This window comes from Anabrus simplex, chromosome 14, assembly GCF_040414725.1.
Source record: "Anabrus simplex isolate iqAnaSimp1 chromosome 14, ASM4041472v1, whole genome shotgun sequence".
NCBI lineage: Eukaryota > Metazoa > Arthropoda > Insecta > Orthoptera > Tettigoniidae > Anabrus > Anabrus simplex.
In genome coordinates, this window is record NC_090278.1 from 24,743,940 (window position 1) to 24,768,113 (window position 24,174).

General features: G+C 37.6%; 1 protein-coding gene across 1 annotated transcript in view; it reads right to left on the reverse strand.

Annotated features, from left to right (window-relative positions):
• LOC136885390 (EF-hand domain-containing protein 1) overlaps positions 1-24,174 on the reverse strand; it is a 71,435-nt gene that overhangs the window by 21,974 nt on the left and 25,287 nt on the right. The window contains exons 4-6 of the mRNA XM_067157903.2: positions 20,864-21,027; positions 13,922-14,106; positions 3,119-3,224 (exon numbers count right to left, since the gene is read on the reverse strand). Of these exons, the coding sequence (XP_067014004.2) occupies positions 3,119-3,224; positions 13,922-14,106; positions 20,864-21,027 (455 nt within the window). The remainder of the gene's footprint in view (positions 1-3,118; positions 3,225-13,921; positions 14,107-20,863; positions 21,028-24,174) is intronic.

Consider the following 24,174-nt stretch of genomic DNA (forward strand, 5'->3'; position numbering starts at 1 on the left):
CATAGATAGGTCTTATGGCGACGATGGGACAGGAAAGTGTTAGGAGTAAGAAGGAAGTGGCCATAGCCTTAATTAAGGTACAACCCTGGCATTTGCCTGGTGTGAAAATGGGAAACCACAGAAAACCATCTTCAGGGCTGCTAACAGTGGGGTTCGAGACCCACTATCTCCCGAATACTGAATACTGATAGAAATGGTCAGTTATTGGACATTTTGGACAGTATTGGACAAAGTTACTCATTCGGGACAAATATTTTAGGTTCCCTATGGGAATCAACGTCTATATCATTACTGAATACTGGCCGCACTTAAGCGACTGCAGCTATCCAGCTCGGTGATTGTAATAAATTATCAAGGAAAATGTTTGATAAATTTCCAAGTTTGTTGAAAATATTTAGGAAAAAGCTAGGTAAACAGTTATAAGTAAATGTAAATCATCATCATCATCATCATCATCATCATCACTTCCCTTTATCCAGCTGTAGCCAGGTAGGGGCAAATATGATTCCTCTCCACTTTCACCACTGGTCTTTCCACCATTTCTACTCCAACGCTGTGTCCCAGTTCAGGTTTCTTTCTATAATACTGCATTGGATTGTGTCCTTCCATCTCAATCGTGGTCGTCCACAACCTCTCCTTCCTTGAATTTGCATTTCCATCTTTTCTGGCATCCTTTCATCATTTAATTCGCTTTATGTGCCCAAACCATCTGAGTCGTCTCTTCTCTATTCTATCATTCATTTTTTCCATTGTAATTTCTTCCTGGATTTTCTCATTCCTTATTTTGTCTCTTCTAATTTTCTGTATCATACTCCTCAAGAATTTCATTTCGGCTGCCTGTATTCGACTCCCATCCTTCTTGGTCATTGTCCAAGTTTCTGCTCTGTAAGTTGTTATGGGTATATAATACATGAGCCATGTTTGAATGGCAGTTTCAGAAAAGTCACCTTTCTATTATTGCTAAAGGCCTTTTGCGGCTTATCGTTGATTGAACTATTTCCAAGGTTGTACTAGAGAGGGCAGCACCCTCAGTTGTGAACACGGAGGGTCATTCTTTCCGGCGAGACTGTAACTTTATCTTTGTGACTCGAATGTTTGTTGTGGTTATGAGAGATGAATATAAAATGGACTCCACACAGATCGGAGTTGCTTTTCTGAGCTATAGATGGGTATTTATTAGATTTAAACTCTGCCTATACTGCCATCCTTCTTTTTATTTTGACGGCTAATATTGCAGGTATGGTGATCCTTGTTTTAATATATTTTTCTACGGTTCTGTAGTGATATTCTCCGCATTTAATTACAGCTGATTGATATGCACCTTTCTGCTCTGCAGCGTGAATGGGCCGCGTGTTTGTTGCTGTTATTTTGATTGTGTGATGTTGGTAACTGGGTCTCTGATCAATTCTATTTATGCGCACTGCATTCTTATGTATTTTGCCATCGAATGAATGTATGCCCTGCATGTCGACGCAGAGATCCATTCGTGTCGTACGGACTGCGTAAGCTGATGGGTTTATGCGTGACCACTGGGTCCCTATTATACTACTGCCTATTGTCTGTGCTGTGCACGCTATCTTTGACATATGTGAGACCTTTGTTTGTGACCATGAGAGTCACACAATATGAGTTTGTGTTCAACTTACTGACGGGAGCTACTGCTCGCATTGTTTGCCATTACTGGCAATGTCTGAACGTTTGGGGTGTGTGTGCGTGGGTGAGTGAGGAGAGTGAAAAGATGACGTATCGGTCAGCTTAATTTTTCCCTTTGATCTTGTTTCCGTACCTTGTGTTTGTTTTTGGTACGGTGTTAATTATTTTGCCTTGGTCTCTGTCTGGGGCCGTTAGCTTGCCCACGAGGCCGCCATGTTTGCTTTCTTATATTCTGGCTATTCGCATGCCTGTGATTCTCCTTGGGTTTTGATTTTGTTTCCTTGGTCCAGAGATATTTTCTCTCTGTACCATGCTGATATCTGCATTCCTTTACTTTATCTGCTCTTAGTTTCTTCTCCCGGATGCTTGGGGACCTTATCTTTCTATAGCTATTGTTGAGATGATGATGGAGTTAGAAGGATGCGTATGTAAACAATGTAATTAATCTTGTGGAAAGAAAGACCAAACTAATCCGTGTGGATTGTGTTCAGATTAGCCCATTATGTAGTGAAAATATAATTGAGACGGTGAGCACGTCGTAAATTTAATATTAAGGTTGGTGTTTTGAGAAATGCTGTGCTCACGCATTTACTTTAGTACATCGACTGCACCAAATGAACATATGTATGTATCCTTTTAATACTTTAAATTGCTGGCTTCATTTTCTTTCTCTTTGAAAATTATTATATCAATAAACCCTCATTTAAATTTTATTTGAATTTTATTGCTAGCAGTATTAGTCTCATCCCTGTTATGCATTGGTGATTAGGGTTATTTCCAGTTCAGGGCTGTGTCTTGCCTTTCCTAGTCGCGGTCCACGCCTCGAATCTCCCGATGTGCGTATTATATTATGTCTTATATTATCGGTAAGGGAGGGGTGCGGTTCATACATCTTGTACATAGTTTCCTTTGCTTCCATTAGCACATCTTTGTCCCATAACATGTTTCTTACACTATGATAGAAACAGCTGAATCCTCTTACTAATCTCAGCATCCAAATTCTTTCTCCCCTCTAGTCATAACAAGAGTTTTACTCTTTTCTACACTTATTTTCAATCTACATTCTTTGATATTCCCATTCACCACATCCAACTGTTCTTGAACCCTCATGTCCTCTTCTCCCCAAATCACAACATCATCTACAAATAACATGATGTTCATTTCTCTTACTCCATATGTTGCTTTTGCTGTTCTCATGATATCATCCATTACTATTGTAAACAGGATTGACGATAGAACACTTCCCAGTCTCTGCCCAGTAGTTATTAAGAAACAACTTGTCCTGCCAACTTGGGTTTGCACGCAACTACAACATTCCTTGTACATTGCAATGATCATTTCTATTAATCCCTGTCCAATCCCCTTTTGCACCACCAAACTTTAGTCCTGGGGACCACAATCCACCATTAATATAACTAATAATATTAAAGATTTCATTAACTAGGTAAATATTGTGAAGTTTTACCTTCTTCCTAGCACAAAGATAGTGTTTCCAACAAGAAAATCCTTTGGGGTGTAATATTCTGTCACTTCTGCATCCGATATCTCCATGTAATTTGAAGGGAAATCAACTGAAAACCAACATTAAGAATTTCAATAAGAGCACATTAAAAATCATTTACAACTATTTACTTTCAGTCCATTCTTTGTTGAATCATAGCACAGAGTAGATGTACAACAAAACATTACAATGTTTTTTTGGGAAACAAAATAAATAAAATTCTTCAAGAATAAAATTACTGTTATATTTTGTAGTGATTAAATCTACATGAATTATAAACACTAGTTAGGAACATGTTTCACCCTAATTTTGGGCATCTTCAACCACTATATTAATCTTAAGGTCAAGTTATCTGTTAAACATTGGAACTTAATACTAAATACAATGGTCTTATGCTAAAAATATTTTTACAAAAGTTCATATTTACATAGTTTACAATATGTACATTAATTAAAAGGCAGAATTTGTGAACAAGGAAGCAACTAAATTATTTTATTCTACAATAACTAGATAACATCCAAAATGTAATATGGATTTCTCCTACTGTCTGGATGAAAGTTTATGCAAATGTGTTCATATTGACTAGACCACAGTGTGAATTGGGGTTTCACCAATTGTATGGATGAACATTGGGTTGAAGGTTTTCCAGTTGGTTCGTTCAAAGGACGCTATGGTCTCCTATGTCGTAAGTGTATTGTTACCAAACCGGAACCGTGGTATAAAGCCGATCATGTTGGGTATGAATATGCCTTTAGAAAGAAGCATGGTAATATTTTATAGGTTAAATCACGTATGTTGGAAACATATTGTTGATATGATTCATTACTGCTCATCCAATACATTTTTTTGGAATATTGTGCCATTCTTGTCAATTAATGTTCCTGTTGGTGCATTGTTTAAACTTGGGAGAAATTATGAGTTGTCTGTAAATGAATAAGAGAAAAAAGGAATTTAGAATGATGAATGTAGAGCCCAAAATAATAAATGTAAAGTGAAAGTTTTACACCATAAAAGTGGACGAACTTACTTGTCCTGTCAGATGTTAGCTGGAACCATTTGTTCCGGTTGTATCTGAACGACTAACCTTGTTACTTCTAGTTTAGTACTGATGCGGTAACGGAGGGGTGGAGTGTAGAGGGGAAGGGGGAGTGAGTTTCAACTTGTGCGTCTGTGTTGTTGCTAGAGAGGCGTTACTCGAATTGGATTGGGCGGGCCCATCATTAGGCATGGCGATAGGAGTGCATGCGTGCTGTGATTTTAACATACTGGGGATTTTCTTCTAATTTACGGCCTGGATTAACTTTGGAGTTGCCTCATATAACGGTTTTTTGTTGTCAATGACGTCATTAAAATTATTATTTTTATTATAAGTTTGTTCCAAATAAATGTATAAGTTTTTCGTCTTGCTCAATAACTTCCCCTTACCTAGGCTTTTAATGATTGTAAAATCTTTCTCTATTGAGGTCAATTTATGGCATGTTTCACTCATATGCTGGCTGTTGGCTGAATACTTGTAATGCTTGGAAGTATTGTAATGTTCCAGATACCTTGTGTAAAAGCTCCTCCCTGTTTGACCAAAATACGTGAACCCGCATTGTGTACATTTTAACCTATAAACACCAGAACCTGAGTAAACGTTGTTATTATTATTGACCCTATTGTGGTTGAGGAATATGTTCTGGTTATTATTTACTGTCCTGAAGGCTACGTTGACGTTGTGTTTTTTAAAACTATTGATCTGATGGATAGCCAGGCTATTATACGTAAATGTAGCATAGCTGTTTTTCATCGATTTAACTGGAACTAGGTTGGAAAATAGCCTAACTTTGATCTTATTAATTAACTGATTGATTATATTTATTTTAAAGCCATTGAACTGAGCTAACTATCTTATGTAATTCAGCTCTATTTCCAAACTTTTTGGCAAAGGAGGAATTTTTAGTGCCCTATATATTAGACTATGATAGGCAGCTAATTTTTGGGTCTTAGGATGCAAGGATGAATCTTTAATAGTTATGGGTGAATGAGTAGGTTCCTAAAAATTTGAAATTCAAAAGTGTTATTCAAGCATGTAACTGTTAAATCTAAAAAATTTAAAAACTTACTGACCTCACCTTCTTTGGTAAATTTGATGTTAGGATCTATTTCATTTAGTGAAACTAACATATTGTCACTGTCAGTAATGTCCTTATTGATGATCACGAAAGTATCATCAACTAATCTTAGCCACAAACAAATACCCTTTATTTGTGAAATAATTGTATGTTCTATCGAATCCATGTAAATATCTGCTAAAATGCCAGAAAGAGGGTCTCCCATAGCTAGGCCTTTCTGCTGATAATATTTACCATTAAAGGAGATGTAATTATTGTTTAGAATGAAATTCCATATCTTCATGAATTCTTCAATTTCCATTTTACTAAGGCTGCTATATTTATTGATGTTGTCATGGATAATTTTATGGTTTCTTTAGTAGGAATGCTTGGAAACATGTTTGTGACATTGTAAGAACATAAAATATGGTTGGGTCGCAGTTCAAATTTCTTTAATATTTTGCAGAAATTAATTGAATTTCTTAAGGGGGATTTAATGTTGAAAACATAATACATACATACATTATCATTATAGACTGTTATGCCTTTCAGCGTTCAGTCTGCAAGCCTCTGTGAATTTACTAAACGTCGCCACAATCCTCGATTTGCAACTAGTGTTGTGGCCTCATTTAGTTCTATACCTCTTATCTTTAAATCGTTAGAAACCGAGTCTAACCATCATTGTCTTGGTCTCCCTCTACTTCTCTTACCCTCCATAGCAGAGTCCATTATTCTCCTAGGTAACCTATCCTCCTCCATTCGCCTCACATGACCCCACCACCGAAGCTGGCTTATGCGTACAGCTTCATCCATCAAGTTCATTCCTAAATTAGCCTTTATCTCCTCATCTGAGCACCTTCCTGCCATTGTTCCCACCTGTTTGTACCAGCAATCATTCTTGTTACTTTGATGTCTGTTACTTCTAACTTATGAATAAGATATCCTGAGTCCACCCAGCTTTCGCTCCCATAAAGCAAAGTTGGTCTGAAAACAGACCGATGTAAAGATAGTTTCATCTGGGAGCTGACTTCCTTCTTACAGAATACTACTGATCGCAACTGTGAGCTCACTGCATTAGCTTTACTACTCACTTACTATATTACCATCCTGGGAGAACACACAACCTAAATACTTGAAATTATCAACCTGTTCTAGCTTTGTATCACCAATATGACATTCAATTCTGTTGAATTTCTTACCTACTGACATCAATTTAGTCTTCAAGAGGCTAATTTTCATACCAAACTTATTGCACCTATTTTCAAGTTCCAAGATATTAGACTGCAGGCTTTCGGCACAGTCTGCCATTAAGACCAAGTCATCAGCATAGGCCAAACTGCTTACTACATTTCCACCTAACTGAATCCCTCCCTGCCATTTTATACCTTTCACCAGATGATCCATGTAAACTACGAACAGCAATGGTGAAAGATTACAGCCTTGTCTAACTCCTGTAAGTACCCTGAACCAAGAACTCATTCTACCATCAATTCTCAATGAAGCCCAATTGTCAACATAAAAGCCTTTGATTGATTTTAATAATCTACCTTTAATTCCATAGTCCCCCAGTATAGTGAACATCTTTTCCCTCGGTACCCTGTCATATGCTTTCTCTAGATCTATGAAACATAAACACAACTGCCTATTCCTCTCGTAGCATTTTTCAGTTACCTGGCGCATACTGAAAATCTGATCCTGACAGCCTCTCTGTGGTCTGAAACCACACTGGTTTTCATCCAACTTCCTCTCAATGACTGATCCAAGATGCCAGTGAATACTTTGCCTGGTATACTAATCAATGAGATACCTCGATAGTTGTTGCAATCCTTCCTGTTCCCTTGCTTATAGATAGGTGCAATTACTGCTTTTGTCCAATCTAAAGGTACCTTACCAACACTCCACGCTAATTTTACTACTCTATGAAGCCATTTCATCCCTGCCTCCCCACTATACTTCACCATTTCAGATCTAATTTCAACTATTCCTGCTGCTTTATGACAATGGAGTTTATTTACCATCTTTTCCACTTCCTCAATCGTAATTTCACAAACATCATTTTCCTCCTCCCCATGAGCTTGGCTGTTTGCAACACCACCAGAATGATTTCCTTTTACACTGAGAAGATGTTCAAAATATTCCCTCCACCTCTCCAGAGATTCCCTGGGATCTATTATGAGTTCACCTGAATTACTCAAAACACTGTTCATTTCCTTTTTCCCTCCCTTCCTAAGATCCTTTATTACTGTCCAGAAAGGTTTCCCTGCTGCTTGACCTAGTCTTCCCATGACTTCTTTTTGGATTCAAGAACTATTTGCTTCGCTCTGTTTCTTTCATCTACGTATAAATCCCTGTCTGCCTTGGCCCTTGTTTGGAGCCATTTCTGATAAGCCTTCTTTTTACGTTTACAGGCTGCTCTCACTTCATCATTCCACCAAGATGTTCGCCTTTTCCCATCTTTTTACACAGTTGTTCTTAGGCATTCCTTTGCTGTTTCCTCTACAGCATCCCTGTATGCCACCCATTCACTTTCTATATCCTGAACCTGCTTACTCTCTACTGTTTGAAACTTCTCACTAATCATATCCATGTACTTCTGTCTAATTTCCTCGTCCTGGAGATTTTCTACCCTTATTCGTTTGCAGACAGATTTCACTTTCTCTACCCTAAGCCTAGAGATACTTAGTTCACTACAGATCAGATGGTGGTCTGTATCACCGAAAAATCCGTGAAAAACTCGTACATTCCTAACAGATTTCCTGAATTCAAAGTCTGTTATGATATATTCTGTTATGGAAAACATAATGCTTTCTTAAACACCTATGAATGAATTTTGCTACTTTATAGGTAGGGCTATTCCTACAATTTATAATGGGACGCATAGGGGTGTCCTTCTTATGAATCTTCGGCAAAGCTCTGGCGGTAGGGATATTGGGGTTCATGTTGAAAATTCTTTGTTGCTCTTGTTCGTTGAAAATAAAATTAGAACTTTTCATTAAAGTTTTTAAATTTCATTGAATTCTTGCAGTGGGATCTTTGTTAACTATCGAATAATTTGCATCATTAAAAAATTCTTCAGTTTTTTGAGTGTAAAACTGTTTGTCTAAGAGGACTGTGGATCCTCCTTTATCTGCCTTTGTAACAATAATGTTATTGTCGTCTATTTTTGTTTTTAATTTCTGAATTTGTTTTTTATGATTGAAATCAAAATTAACATTTATCTCTTCCGCCAGTTTAGGTAATTTCTTTTTTACTTTGAATCTAAAATCGTTTTGAATCTCAATGGGGAGTTTCAAAATACTGGTTTCTATCTCAGCTACTGTATTGATGACATCTGTTGTTTTATTTCAGTTAGGCCAATTGTACTTTAGGTCCTTATTCAATATCCCAATCTCATCCTCAGAAAATTGAACGTTCGTCAAATTGACTACTGTGGATGTGTTATCGTGTGGGGAAACTGTTCTTTGTGAAACTTTGTTATGTGTGGGAGATCGTATCATGGATTGTACTAATTGGGAGAGTTTTTTTTTATCAAGTGTTGCTTGCTTCCTTTCTAATGCAATATTCAATTTATAGTCTACATGTAGTAGGAATGAATTCCATTCCAACGGACACAACTTCTGGGCCAAAAATAAATGAACCTTATGTAGTTGTAGATTTAAGAGGGCTTTCTTTTTGTACGCTGCTTTAATTTAATTTCTTATCCAAATCTCATTGACTTTGTTCTGAATTTTATTCGTATTGGTTATACCTTTCCTCTGCGTGGGTCTTAGAAATTTTGGAACCAATTTTTGCTCTAGACATTGTTTTAAATATGCTGTATCTTTTGTTAAATTGCCTATTTTGACCTTAAGATTCAAATATCTGTTTAAACGATAATTTTCCTGGTTGGCTATCAAGTTACAAGTAACTAGTTTCATTTTGTTCCATATTGAAGAAACAATAAGTAAAATTCTTTCAAGAATAAAATTACTGTGTCCACCTATTCAATACAATTATATTTTGTAGTGATTAAATATTGCCTTTGTTTCCTTTAGAGTTTCATCCATAACCATTGTAAATATAAGTGGAGACAATACACTTCTTGGTCTTAGTCCAGTATGGTTTCTAAACCAATCTGTTCTCTGGAGTCATAGACAAAACTGAAACAATTCTTATACATTGTTTTCACTAGTTCCCTCGATTACCTTAAACAACTTTTTTTCCCTTTTTTTTTTTCCAGGGTTTCCGACACCTTTTCTCTATTAACACTATTGTATGCCTTCTCTAGATCAACCTGGAATATTCAGCAGGCCAGTCTAATTATTACTGATGATCTCAATGGACATTTCCATGATAATATAAATATAACACAAAAGTCAGGTCATATTTTTAAATGTGCCATTCTGCTACTGAAATCTACCTAAAAATGGAAACCAATCATGTGAAGATAGACTGGGAGGAAGGGAAGTGAGGAGTAGGTCTTAATTTGAGCTGATAAAATTACTGCTGAGCCACCTTGGAATAATATTTAATGTTATGCAAATGCTCTGATGATTCCTGTACATGGATATTATTTTCCACAGCGCCTAGAGCAGAGTGAGAGGGTTGATTATGATAGTAGTAACACCACCTGGAACATGTGGAGACACAGTGCTTGGTGCCAGGTGCTGCAAACTGTCAGAACACACACATTGTTTTATTACTGTCCAGAAAGGTTTCCTTGCCTGTGGACCTCGCCTTTCCAGGTTATTACCAAAACCTTCACATGACTTTTCTTGAATTCAACAATTATTTGTTTTGCTCTGCTTCTTTCATATATGTACATTAACCTTATGCTTGAAGAATTTATTTGTAACTCTTTAATCCCATAGTAGCACAGAAGTCCAGTTAAGGTTACTATATTCTGAAACACCAAAATGAGCACACTCTCAACGGCATTGATCAGCACTGCTGATTCCCAAATGAAACATTATTAGTTCAATTTTACATTGTCAAATAGCTATATTTACATAAGAAACAAACAAAATAAAAGAAATATTACACATATCACACATTTCTACACTTTTCAGCTCATGTCCCACGGGTATTTCTCACTGGACTGAATCTTTTTTGACAGTTTAAAGATACTTTGATTGCCATTATCATCATCCTAAACCATCTCCAGTTTCCCGGGTGTGGTAATACTTTGATTGTAAGCAACGTAAATCAGTATTTTTAGTTTTATTAGCATAACAGATTGATTGTAAGCGAATAACAAAAGGTGTAATTCAATAATTGATATTAAAAAATCAAAAGATTTTAATTCCCGATAATAAAAAATGCAGACATCAACAGAAATGTACGCGGACACTACATTAAACATCAAAAATACGGACACGACCACACAAATGCAGACGTATGGTAATCCTATCCAGTAAATATTTCCATTTACTATTAGCTTCCATATCTTCCTACACTTACCCATCACCTTTCCATATCCCTCAGTTCTATTACTAACACTCGCATTAAAATCACCCATTAGCACTATTCTATCCTTGCTGTTGAGCCTGACTACGATGTTACTTAGTGCTTCACAAAACTAGTTAACTTCATCCTCATCTGCATTCTCACATGGTAAATACAATGAGACAATTCTCGTCCTACTTTCCTCCAAAAGCTAAATCTACCACATCATTCACAAATTTACACAGTGGACAGTGGTGTTCAGACAGACACCTGCAACCCAGGCTACTGGAAAACAGTGACGATGGTAATGATGAATGAGAGTACAAATCTGACTTCAATGGAGCACTGTATCAGAATGTTGATCAAACAGATTTTAACTGACTCAACGTCTAGTGTCAAGTTCCAGGGAGTATTATCAACATTTATTTTGGATAAAACAGGAGTCAGAGTCACCCCACTTTTCAATTGTCAAGCCTTTGCAGATATTGTTGTTGAGGCAGCAGTTCCAGCATCAAGTAAGTAAAGCAGGCATATGAATCTCCTTTGGGAAGATACAGTACATGACCAACATTGAAAGTGTACCAAAATGGATGATCACAGAAGGGGAAATGATCCAGGAAATGCAGAGATATAAATACTGGGGAGAATGGTTGGAAAACAACAGGTCACAAAAAATTGCACTGGCATTGAGGATCAACAGGATGAGCCTGGCATATAAGCTAGCCATGTCACCACAACAAGAAGAAGACCTTAATCAATGCAAAAATGAGACCTTACCAGACAGTGATGCATCCAGGAATCTTATACGGAACTGAGTGGCTGAACCTGACAAAGCAGTATTGATCAAGAAGTTGGAATTAGTGGAGAGAAAGATTCTGAGATTCATAGAACAGAAAAAAGATTGTATAGAATGAAAAGTAACCAAGAATTGCATCTCAAGATGGGAAAGATCTCAGACACCATCCGAAGAAGAGCCATGTTCTTGGGACACATCTGTAGTCTAGAGAAATTTATTTCATTTTATGGGTCTGTATTGAATTTTGATTAAACCATATAAAATAATAAGTGAGTTATTCCACCTTTTCAATACAAATTAAATAGTGTTTATTAAATAAAATTTAATGGGACTAGTTTCGACCTATTTAAAAGTCACCCTCAGCCATATCGCATGTAGAATATGAAGATGACCTTAATAGGTCGAAACTAGTCCCATTAAATGTTTATTTAATAAACACTATTTAATTTGTATTGAAAAGGTGGAATAACTCACTTATTATTTCATTTGGTTTACACATCTGTGGACTCAGCACAATTAGCCAATCAGAAAGTGAGGTTCTTTGAGATCAGGAATACTATGGTATGCTTGTCTTAGGAGGTGAAAAAAGACCTAGAAGAACCTTGCTCATTTAGAATCACAAACACCATGGAGAGAAAAAAGGAGAAGAATTCAGAGTGATAGGATGAGGGAGTACAGGTGCAGATCAAAGCCTGGAAGATTGAATTAACTTGGTCCACAGTGAACCTAAAGGAAAGGCAGAAAAAGAAGAGTACTGCAATCATTTCAGTTAATAAAAAATATTGTGAATTTATTTTCTTTCAGCTTTGAGTGATGATTACTATCCATGAATGTTTTAGTGACACTTCATTCTACGGAGGTGAGGGGCAAGGAGGGAACTCAACTCTTCCAGTAGAACTGCCAACTGAATGGAATTGAAATCTGAATTGAATCGATAGTGTGATCGATATGAATTTTCCAAACCTTTATCATCTAAAGTCCACAATTGCATCACACACATAATAATATCATGTCTTGTTGTGACATTTTTCTTTATTACCCATAATAATATCAATCATAATGATTGAAATAGAGTGGCCAACCTCTTTTTACTGCAGGGCGTGGAGAAGCAGGAAATGTTTCAATTAAGTGTGGAAACAGCTTTTCCCGTATATGTGGCAGATCGTTCAACCACCTAACTGAGGTGAGGAGAAACTGTTTATTTTCTCTTTTCTGAATCACAGCAGTCTTCTACGTCTGCTATTATTTTTTTGCTCTCACTGTGTGTAGACTGTGATGTTCTTTTCCAAGTAGGAGTTCTAAGGTGTTCATATAATCTACTTGGATTTTCCTCAGCCGTTGGAATAGCTTTGAAAATTTCATTTTTTTGCCTACATATCTTTGTTTTATTGTAAAAATAACAATAGTATTCGATGTTTGCTGTTATACCACTAAGTGTCCTATGGCGATGCATAATCGATTCAATTTTGATGTCAAAGGTTGCCAATCCGTATCTTGAAGATAACCGAGGTCTACCGATTCAGCACTAGGGATTCGAAGTGTCACCGGAAGTTTTGCAGATAGTATGTGCTGCCTACTCTTGTAAAAAATTCAAATTCTGACCCAACTAAGCATGTATATTTTTCATACACAAGCGCAACCAAGTAGCAAGTAGCAAGTAGCATCAAAGATGATTTTGTTTAATGGTGAAATATTGTCTACATTCAGTCTGGATGAACTGGATATTTGGATAAATGGTATTCCACTGTATTATTGATTGAAGGATGGACTACAAAATCAAGGACACTCTAATATCAAGAACTGTGTCCATAAAGGTCACAACATTTTGAAAATGATGATGAAGTCACAATACTGATAAAAGAGATCATAGAACATTTGATATGTCAGTACTGCAGCGGAGCTTGTAGGTTTTGAGTGAACAATACAGTCATCGTACTCACCAGCAAGTGAAAGAGAAATTCTATGGTATTTTTTGTTCTGCAGATTGATTTTATATTCTTTTCTTGATAAAGCTCACCATAGCTTTTCATAATATAAACATCAATAAATTAAACATCAACTATCAGAGCAAAAGGGGCTGCCTGGCCGAGGTGGTAAAGGCATGCTCGGTTCACCCGGAAGGACGTGAGTTCGATTCCTCATCAGGAAGTCAAAAAATTTAAGAAACAAAATTTACACTTCCGGAGGTGTAAATGGTCCTGAGGTTCATTCAGCCTACATCAAAAATGAGTACCAGGTTAATTCCTGGGGGTAAAGGCGGCTGGGTGTAAAGGCGGCCGGATGTAGATTTAACCTCTCTACACCATGAAGTGCCAAGGTTACGGACAGTGGAAGAAACCTTTACCTTCCACCCCTCCAAGGGCCTTCATGGCCTGTATGGAGATGGGAAAAGAACTATCATAGCAAAACCGACAGAATTTCTTTGTAATGTGTGAGAGTTATGTATGTTCTTACTAGGCACATCTTTCCAGTCCTTAGGAAGTTTCATTTTGTTCAGTAGAAGAGGGAATAAGTCCCTTCCATCATTCTTTGTGTGCACCTCCTGTACCTTGACGGTATCATCATCCAAGAAGTAGTAGAAGATGTATGGTGTCATCGTGCCATACTCTGCATCACGGTTGTCCCAGGCAGCATTAAACCTGCAATGAAAAAACCATGGTACTAAGGCAGAACCCGATATGTCAAGAGGAAGTACAACTAGCAACCATTCTTTACATACAGTTGAACCTCGATATCCCGAACCTCCATTATTCGAATTTTCAGTTTCTCGAAGTAAATTAAATTTCCCGGCCGTTTGTCCTATTCTTCATGTGTATTTATTTATCTATTACTCAAAATTCAGTCACGACTTTCTCTATTTCTAGAAGCAAACATTTCCTCCCTTGAAGCAAAACATACTCTGTAACTCGAATTTTGTGCAACATTAACTTTGCAATTCGGCATTTGTGGTTTGTGAGGAACATTTAACAAGTAAAGAAAGGGTTACAGTGATGCTGGGAGCTAATATGACGGGAACCAAAAAACTAAAACTTCTAATGATCGCAAAATCGACGAAGCCTCACTGTTTCTCGGGTGTGAATTAATTACATGTTACAAATTTCATATTTGGTCCGTATTGAAATGTACGTCAATTTAAGATATTACTAAAATTTATTAGGATCAACCTATTCAATACAATAGAATTTACAAAATTAGGACTTACATCCTATTAAATTAAAATTTGAAGGGACATGTTTCGCCCTTTAAAAGGGCATCATCAGCCTTTTTACACTCATACTTAAAGATAAAAATCAGGATCCTGATTGTCATGGTAAAAAATATAAAACGAGAATATAAGATTAGAGTGAAATTATACAATGTGAGAAATTGTTATGAGTTCTTAAATAATAATTTACAATTAAAACTTCATTTAAAATGTTTGTGAAGAAAAAATATTTGAAGTTGGTATGATATTACACCAGTGATTTGAAAAATGATTTTATAAATTAGACAAACTAGGCCTTAACCACATAATAACACTAAGGTCTATGGCTAAAGTTGCTGTATCGAAGTTCGAGTGAAATTCGGCTGGAAGCAACTTGATTTACATGTTGAAGAGAAGGTTAATGGAACTTAGTAGCCGCTTGAGATGACATCGAAATTTTCTTGTTGAAAAGTCGTGATGTTTAACTGTTGTATGGCGCTATGTAGATTATAAAGTTGGATCCAACTAATCCATTTATCTCGTTATTTACGTAGTGGGTTCGCGGTCTCCGTAATCTTGTTGAAGGAGTTATAAAGAGTTCATAATTGAATGTTGCCATATAGATCTTTGTTAACTTGTATACTGATAGTTAAATGGGAACATTCTTACTTGTTGTTGGCTGTAGTTTTGAATATAGACTAACTATTTAAGAATATATGGTGAAGAATATTCTCGATTTTTGCAGTATGAACTGGTTGTCTAATTTTGTAAATTCTATTGTATTGAATAGGTTGATCCTAATAAATTTTAGTAATATCTTAAATTGTGAATTAATTTGCGGTCACATACGAAAGCAACCCCTGAAGTTGCGGATGACAACCTCCATTTACAAATCTCAGCTATTGTTATTGATGACAAGTTTCAACATGAAGGGAGGAAAGGTTAACAATAACAAACAGAAGAGACTAACAGATTTTTTCCAAAGGTGTTAATGGAGGTATGTTTCTTGTTTCACTACTGTATGTACTGTATGATGTCTTCTAAAAAGCTACTATTGTAAGGTTAATAATTAAAGTGATACCGTAAAATACAGTTTGATTGTATATTTTTAAATCTGCTGAAAATAGTGTATTCAGTATAACCCTGTAGATACATATGATTCACTATGTTATATATGCTCAAAAATGGTATTGTCTATATCTCAAAATTTCGATAACATGAAATAAAATTTAGCTCCCGAGGTGATTCGAGATATTGAGGTTCCACTGTAACACTAATCAGAGGGAAAAATGGAAGGGATCTGACACTTTGAAAAATGAAGGTATCAGCCGAAGAAAGATAAAGGCCACAAAGGGCGTGAAAATGAAAGACTCCCTAGGCCTCGAGTGCTCTAACACCATTGGGGTCAGATAAGAACAAGAGTTGACCAAGGGAGGTTGGATAGGATAGATGAAAGTGAGGAGCCTGGCACAGGAAAGTGGAAGCAATGCAAGAACTCAGCTAGGGGCCCATTGTTAACCAACCTATGCTCCAAAGTTCAGAGCCCCTGGGATCCCTTTTAGTCACCTCTTATGACAGGCAGGGGATACCGTGGGTGTTATTCTACCACATACATTTGTGAATGTAATAAAAAGAAGGAACAAGTTTTATTCTTACCCAGCAAGTTGGCTGAATTTTGGAGATAGTGGGTTTGAATTCCACTGTTGGCAGCCCTGAAGATGGTTTTCCATGGTTTTCCGTTTTCACACCAAACAAATATTGGGGCTATACCTCGATTAAAGCCATGGCTGCTACATTCCCAATCCTAGTCCTTTCCCAACTTTGCATCACCAGAAATCTTGGATGTGTTAGAGTGATGTTAAACTGAAAAGTTTTGTTCTTATTTATTCAGCAAGCTCAGGGAACAAATCACTCGGTTGCCTCAATATCTACACTGAACATATAGGAATCTCTATTTTGTGAGCGTGGAGTTGTGACGGAGATACAATAGTGAAATCTGGAGCCTCCAGTGATAAACTAGCACATTTGGTGGTAGACTGTGATCATTCATCTTGCTTCAGGATTTGTGGCTGTGAAGCAATTTGACGGAACAGCCATACTTAGAAGCCACTCTGCTCACTCTGCATAGGAAAAAGATTAGAAAAGTTGCCCTTAACCTTCATCCACTTGTGTGGGCAGCAAATAGCCACCCTTTTTGAAAAACGGTGGTCACATCTTCACCGAGTGAGGCTAGAGTGTCAGGAAGCAATAGTTACACCTAGTTCCAATAGAGAACTCCTCCCTACTACTTCAGCTATTGTAAAACATTATTTTTCTATGGTTCCAACATCCAAACCAAATACCAAAACGCCACTGAAAAAGACATCACTTATTGACAAGCTCTTGTTGATATTATCAACTCAAGAACAGTGCACTGTAAATGATTACAGTGGTGAATAGAATTTTTTACATACTCATTTCTTTGCATTGTCGTACCTATTTAAATAACAATATATATGTTGTTTTACACAAGATAAGAATAAAAATGGCAATTATGCATTTATATGCACGTATGTCAAGAATATGTGTGTATTATTCCATATATATCAAAGTTTATAATGTTCCATATGATAATTTTCATATTCCATATTGGGGATGAAGCTGATTCCTGCTCATGTTGCCCCTGCATAGGTAGTCGGAATTGAATTTCCGTTACTGAACTGAACGTCAGCATTCCAGAAGCATCATTAAAGTACTATCTGAAATGATTCATCCTAGTAGGGAAAGGCTCTTATCAGAGCCCAATTTAACAATTATTTTTCTTAACAAAGGGCTGTCTTCTTGTAAAGAAAATCTTTTACGTGAAATACACCTAAAACATAATTGTGATGTTTTATGTATACAAGAAACTCATACGGATGTTAATCAACGACATCCTAAAATCCCTGGAATGAGATTGGCAGTCGAACATCCTCATGGCCAATATGTAAGTACCATCTTCATTAAACCAGATATCAGAATTATTGCAACCTCCATCACAGATGAAAATGACATAGAAATTATTGCAATAGAACTGAGTAACTCTATCATTTTTTCCATTTATAAACCTCCAAAGGTAAGTTTTTCATTCAGACAACCTGATAATCTGAATTTGCAGGAAGTGTCCATCTTTGTCGGTGATTTCAACAGCCACAGCATTAATTGGGGTTACCCACATGATGATGAGAATGGAGAAGCTGTCATGTATTGGGCAGAATCACACCAACTGTCCCTCATTCATGATAACAAACTTCCTTCATCCTTCAACAGTGGAAGGTGGAAACGTGGATATAATCCAGACCTTATTTTTGTGAGTGAGCGGATTGCCCATCAGTGTGTTAAATCTGTCTGCCTTCCTATTCCTAACACAAAACATCATCCTATAATGTGCCAGATATTAGCTGCAGTCAGACCACAGAGTGTTTACTTTAAGAGAAGATATAATTTCAAACAGGCAAACTAGGAATGTTTCACTTCCTCTTTAGATAAAAAGATGAGTACGGTCAGTCCCATACCAGAGGCATATGACCAATTTATTGATGCCATTAGATTGTGTTCTAAAGAAGCCATTCCAAGAGGATGCAGAACTAATTACATACAAGGTCTTTTCCAGAAAACATCTGTCCTACTGAAAAACTATTTCAGTTTGTATGAAAGGGATCCTTTTAGTGCTGAAACTATTGCAAGCAGACAACAACCTCTCTCTGCTATTTCAGAGACTAAATGAGAACAGTGGTTAAAATTGATGGAAGAGGTTAACATGGATAGGAGTAGTCAGAAGGCCTGGAGGCTACTCAGGCGTCTCAGTAATGATCCTAATAATCTCTTTGTAATGTATCTGCAAACCAAATTGTTCACCAAAGCAAAACAAGCAAAGCAAAGTCACCTCCATACAGGCCATGAAGGCCCTTGGAGGAGTGGAAGATAAAGGCTTCCACCATTGTTAACCTCGGCACGTGATGGGGTAGAGTGGTTAGCTCTACGCACGGCCGCCTTTGCCCCCCGGAATGAACCTGGTACTCACTTTTTGGTGTAGGCTGAGTGAACTTCAGGGCCAATATGCACCTCAGGAAGTGGAAATCTTGTTTCTTAAATTTTACGACTTTCTAAGAGGGATTCGAACCCACGTCCTTCTGGGCGAACCGAGCACGTCTTTACCGCCTCGGCCAGGCAAATTGCTCGTCAACTCGTCCAAAATGGCAAGTCTGTAAACTCCAGTTCTAAAAAAAAAGTGGATGTTACTAAGACAAAATTCATACCAGAGAACAGTATGCTTTCTTATCCCTTTACCATGGCAGAACTGAACGAGGCTATAAATATCAGTAAAGACGGAAAGGCTCCTGGTGTAGATGAAATCTGTATTCAACAAATCAAGAAATTTTGGACCTGTTACTAGAGAATGGATACTAAATCTACTTAACAATTGCATTCAAACTTGCAGAATACCCAAAATTTGGAGGAAATCTAGAGTTATAGCATTCCTTAAATCAGGAAAAGATCCACATGATCCTAAAAATTACAGACCAATTTCCTTGCTCTGTCATTTATTCAATATCTCAGAATGAATGATTCTGGTAAGGCTTACGAAAATAGTTGAACCACTGACCATCTTCTGTATAATTTATACTAGAGTGTGATCTTTCAGATAGCTTCTCATTAAGCACATGAGATTCTCTGAGAGTTTAAAGGTTTCTAGAAGTGCTTTCAACATGTCATTCCATGTCATTCCATCTTGCTGAGATGAAAGTATTCTTAACATCCAAAGTCACAAGAAGCGTCACTTTTTAAGAATGATGATCACCCATTAGTGTGCTTTCTGCTGTGTTCACTGCTTCTTGCACTGCATCAATTGTTGAGTGTCCTTATCGAAATCCGTGTTGATGATCAGATAGATCCCCAGCTGATTGGACTGCTGATAAAATTCTTGCTGCAAAAGTTTCTCTAAGCCTTTCCCAGCAGTATCCAGCATGCACAAAGACCGATAGATCCCAGATTTCCCTTTGTTTATTAAACCTAATCGAGCTGTTTTGCAGTGAGCACTTAAAACCTCCATCATCAGGCAGTTGTTATACATTTTATCAGGATCTGTGTACAGAATTCTGTTATCACTTTTAATATCTCTGCTGGAATGCCATCTGGACCTGTGGCCTTTTTATTTCTGAGGGAACTAATCGCTGTCGTTAACTCTTCTAATTGGTATATCTTCTATATCCTTCTTGCCATAACCATACCGGGTGACTGGAGTGGGACATTGATGATGATGATGATGATGATGATGAACTTTCTTGTCATCATCAATCCTCTCAGGATGATCTGGGAATAATAATAATAATAATAATAATAATAATGATATATATGTTTTCTTTTTCGTTTACGGCCATTAGAGACAACGTTAGGTAACAGTTACATGTTTCTGGAAGCCGCTTTCACAGCCCAAAACTTTAGCATCCTTTCTCTGGCAGCCTGTCTTCTTTCTTCCGTCCACCCACGGTTAAGTTTTGGTTCGTCATGGAATCCCTGGAATTTGTCGATCACTGACCTGAACTTTGTTCGGTTTGAGATGTCTTCTGAATTTAGTCCCACCTGTTTGAGATCCTTACTCACCTCCCTGAACCATTTGTCTGACACTTTAGGTCTGCTGTCTAGTATTGTGAAAATCCTTTTCGGTAGTCTCTTCTCATCCATTCTAAATAAATGCCCATAGAATTTAAGTCTCCGTATTCTCACGGACTCGGTTAGCCTTTCATTGTCACGGTAAAGTTCTTCCCTTCCTCGCAACCTATACTGTCCATCCACAATCTTTGGACCCCTTATTTTGCGAAGGCTCTTTCTTTCAAATTTCTCAGCTTCTTTCAGTCCCGCTTTCCCTGTCATTTGGAGGCATTCACTAGCGTACAGACATTCTGTTTAAATCACTGTATTGTAGTGCCGTAGTTTAGCTCATCTGGAGATGGTTTTCTTCTTGTATATAGGATATGTCTTACGAAAAGCCACAGCCATCTTCTCCTGCCTGGTGTTGTTTGCTTCTCTTTCATTAGTTTTCAATTGCACTATTTCACCCAAGTACCGGGAATAATAATAATAATAATAATAATAATAATAATAATAATAATAATAATAATAATAATAATAATAATAATAATAATAATTCTTTTGTAGTGCTAGTAATATAAAAATGACCACAGCATTTGTACCTGAGCACTCTCCCTCCAAACTCCAAGAAGCGCCTGAGCTTAGAATCTGTAGAAGGTGTGACTGTAGTGGATGGTCTAGTTCTCATCTGCCGATCCATTATGTACGGGTCCACAGGCATTTCCTCTACGTCATTCAGTTCCACACCTTGGCTAGCCAGGTATTCCTGTTATCAATTAAAACATTTTTTAAACATTCATTAATAAAAATTTGCTCAATAGGAACATTAACAAAGCCCTAACATTTTAATGCCAAATTTTTTTTAAAAGAAAATACTTTCACTTTTTAATGGTTTCTTCTTGGAACTCTAAGATAGAGTGAGATGGTTGGTACAGTGGTTTCATTACTAGATACCATGTTCATATTATCATGATAGGGATTAACAAATAGCTGGTGGTGGTGGTGGTGATTACTGTTTTAAGAGGAAGTACAATTGGGCAACCATCCTCTATTAACACTAATCAGAGGGAAGATAGAAGAGGTCTGACACTTTGAAGAATGAAAGCATAAGCAAAAGAAAGGAAAGGTCCACGAAGTGCGTGAAAATGTAAGACTCCCTACAGAGCGAGTTGACTGTGCAGTTAGGGGCGTGCAGCTATGTGCTTGCATTTGGGAGATGTTGGGTTTGAACCCCACTGTTGGCAATCCTGAAGATGGTTTTCCGTAGTTTCCCATATTCATACCAGGCAAATGATGGGGCTGTACCTTAATTAAGGCCATGGTTGCTTCCTTCCCACTCCTATCCTAGACCTATCTGTATCAGTGCGACGCAAAGCAGCTTGCGACTCTGAGACCCGTGAACAGTATAAAAAGGAGCTGTCGAGAGAGAGGACGTCGAATGCACCTGCAATCGTGTCATGTCATGCTAGGCCTCCCCAGTCCCCCGACCTCAATCTATGTGATTATTGGTTGTTGTGTTACCTGAAATCGCAAGTCTTCCACGATCGTCCGACATCATTATGGATCTGCCGTGATCTACCTCCAATATTCTGTGAAGTATTGCCTCATCAAATGTTAACAGACTTTTGGGTCACCCTGTACTCCTCTATGGGAGACAAGACAGTATAAGCAATATATCACATTTTTTAAATATCAATTTAATTAAAAAAATATATTATTGTAAAGGGTGCAAATGTTATGACAAACGTTAATCTTATCTTCAAGTACAGGAGTCATGGATTTTTTGTGGTTATAGTATGTGAAGGTGATCCTTCGAAAAATGTCCCCAAGTTATTAGACCATATCCAGACATTTGTGAAAAAATCGACTTTGACAATATCCAAGTGCCTTATTGTGCCCTACAATGCTTTTGGTTCCCGTCAGGCAAACGCCGAGGTCGAACCAAGAGCATCATAGTGACCAATACCTCCACCCAAGAGGGTGGGTCTGGCACATAGCTGACCTTGCAATAGCGTATCCACACATATAACAGCTCAGGGGAACATAACTCAGAGGATGAGGGTAAAAACAAGGGCAAAATTAAATAAACTAAGAAGATATAAAAAAAAATTATTGCAAGGTGAGAAAAATCCTATAAATAACAGAAAGTTCGCTGCATTCAAAGTTTTACAATAAGGGCTTATTTACAATCAAATCAAACTGGCAAAAATACAAATATATGATCTGTCCAAAATACATGGAATAATTAAATTCTGGAGCCGTCGGCCATCAAAGCAAAATTTATAGACGTTGAGAAACACACTCACGAAACCTCCTGACTGTAACAAGCATAACACAACAGGATAAGTAATGGAGTCTATAATAGAGATCTATGTCAACACTGGTCTAAGAGCAACATCCTACTTCTCTCTGTACTATGCCACAGTCCACAAAACTCTCCTCCTAACTAATATAAACAGACATAAAACAGTGCTCTAACTGAGCATCGAGCCATGACCCAACGAAGAGCAAGGCACCGAGCAAAACAAGAAATAAAATAGCAGGAACATAACTACGTCATCCGAGGACCAACACATACAGGGCAAGGCAAATAAAATGACAGAAATAAATGGGAGGGTAAATACAACTGGTACCGTAACAAGGAAAAAGGGTCAATGCCTCCTTAAACACTCTGCAGACAGTAGTCTGCTAGATATTGCCACATTCCAAGGTCGTGACCTCAGACACATTCATCTTCTCCCCTCCTTAGCACGTGACAGACGGCGGCCATTGCTCATTTTAACAAGTAGCGCCCAGCTGACTGCCTGGGAAGCCGAGTACGGGGACGAATTGCGCTATCACAGTCTCTCCCTTAAACATGCACACATAGCGTTCTCAAAATTATACACGGGCTTCATGCCAACATATCAAACTCATTATCAATGCAACATAATTTCACTGCTGCTTCCCCTGGCTTATCAATTATAGTACAAAGGTGCGATACACTGCGCTATTATTATCTGGCCATATTCAGGCATTTCACACAAATATAACACATTATCAATCTGCACTGGGGGCTTTCTCTATTTCAAATTTCCCAGTCAGCTAATTATATACTGCTCATGTATCTGCAACATGATGACACACACCCCTGTCACGTTTAAGGAATAAATCCCGATATCAAATAAGTTATATGAGACATCAAAGAAATATTCCCAACATAGTCCTAACAATAATATCTGCCTGCTCCTATCGCCCCTGTTATGGTCCTGATTTCCCGACATAGGGAAATGGAGACAACGAGTACATGAACATAATAATACACACAAGGAAAAGTTATAAAGCAAATAAGGAATAAACTACAAGCATCCTACAATTAAATAAACCGAGTTCAAGTCCTGGGCATAGCTATATACAATAATTTACTCTAACCTAAATTTACATGTTGGCTGATGGTCAACCTTGTTCCTACCCTGTGGAATATTGCATGCTTCTTACAAATTGGAAAGCTCTGACCTGGAATTTATCAGTGTGACATGTCGAAGCGGCTCCTCATTGGACAGATGAAATCACTGCATCATGACATACTTCGATGCTGGTGGCAGATCCGGGCTGGTGACTGGTGTCATGCTGGCTGGCGAGAACATTTCCAGCAGCTTCTCAGATGGTTGGATGATGGTCCCTACGATGTCATGATGAGTTGGTGCACCCGAAGTTCCTGGCTCGGCTCCCGATGTTGTGATGGTTCCTGGTTTTCTTCTGCTCCTGTTACTGCTCCCTCAATATAAATGGGCCGTATCTCGTACTGGGTCGATGTAGGGAAAATTTTCCTCAGATTCAATAGTACTAGCCGTAAGCAGCTCGAAGACTAAGACGCTGTTCTGGATGCCGGCTTGCAGCGTGGTGACCTCATTCCAGCAGTAGTTCAGTCCAT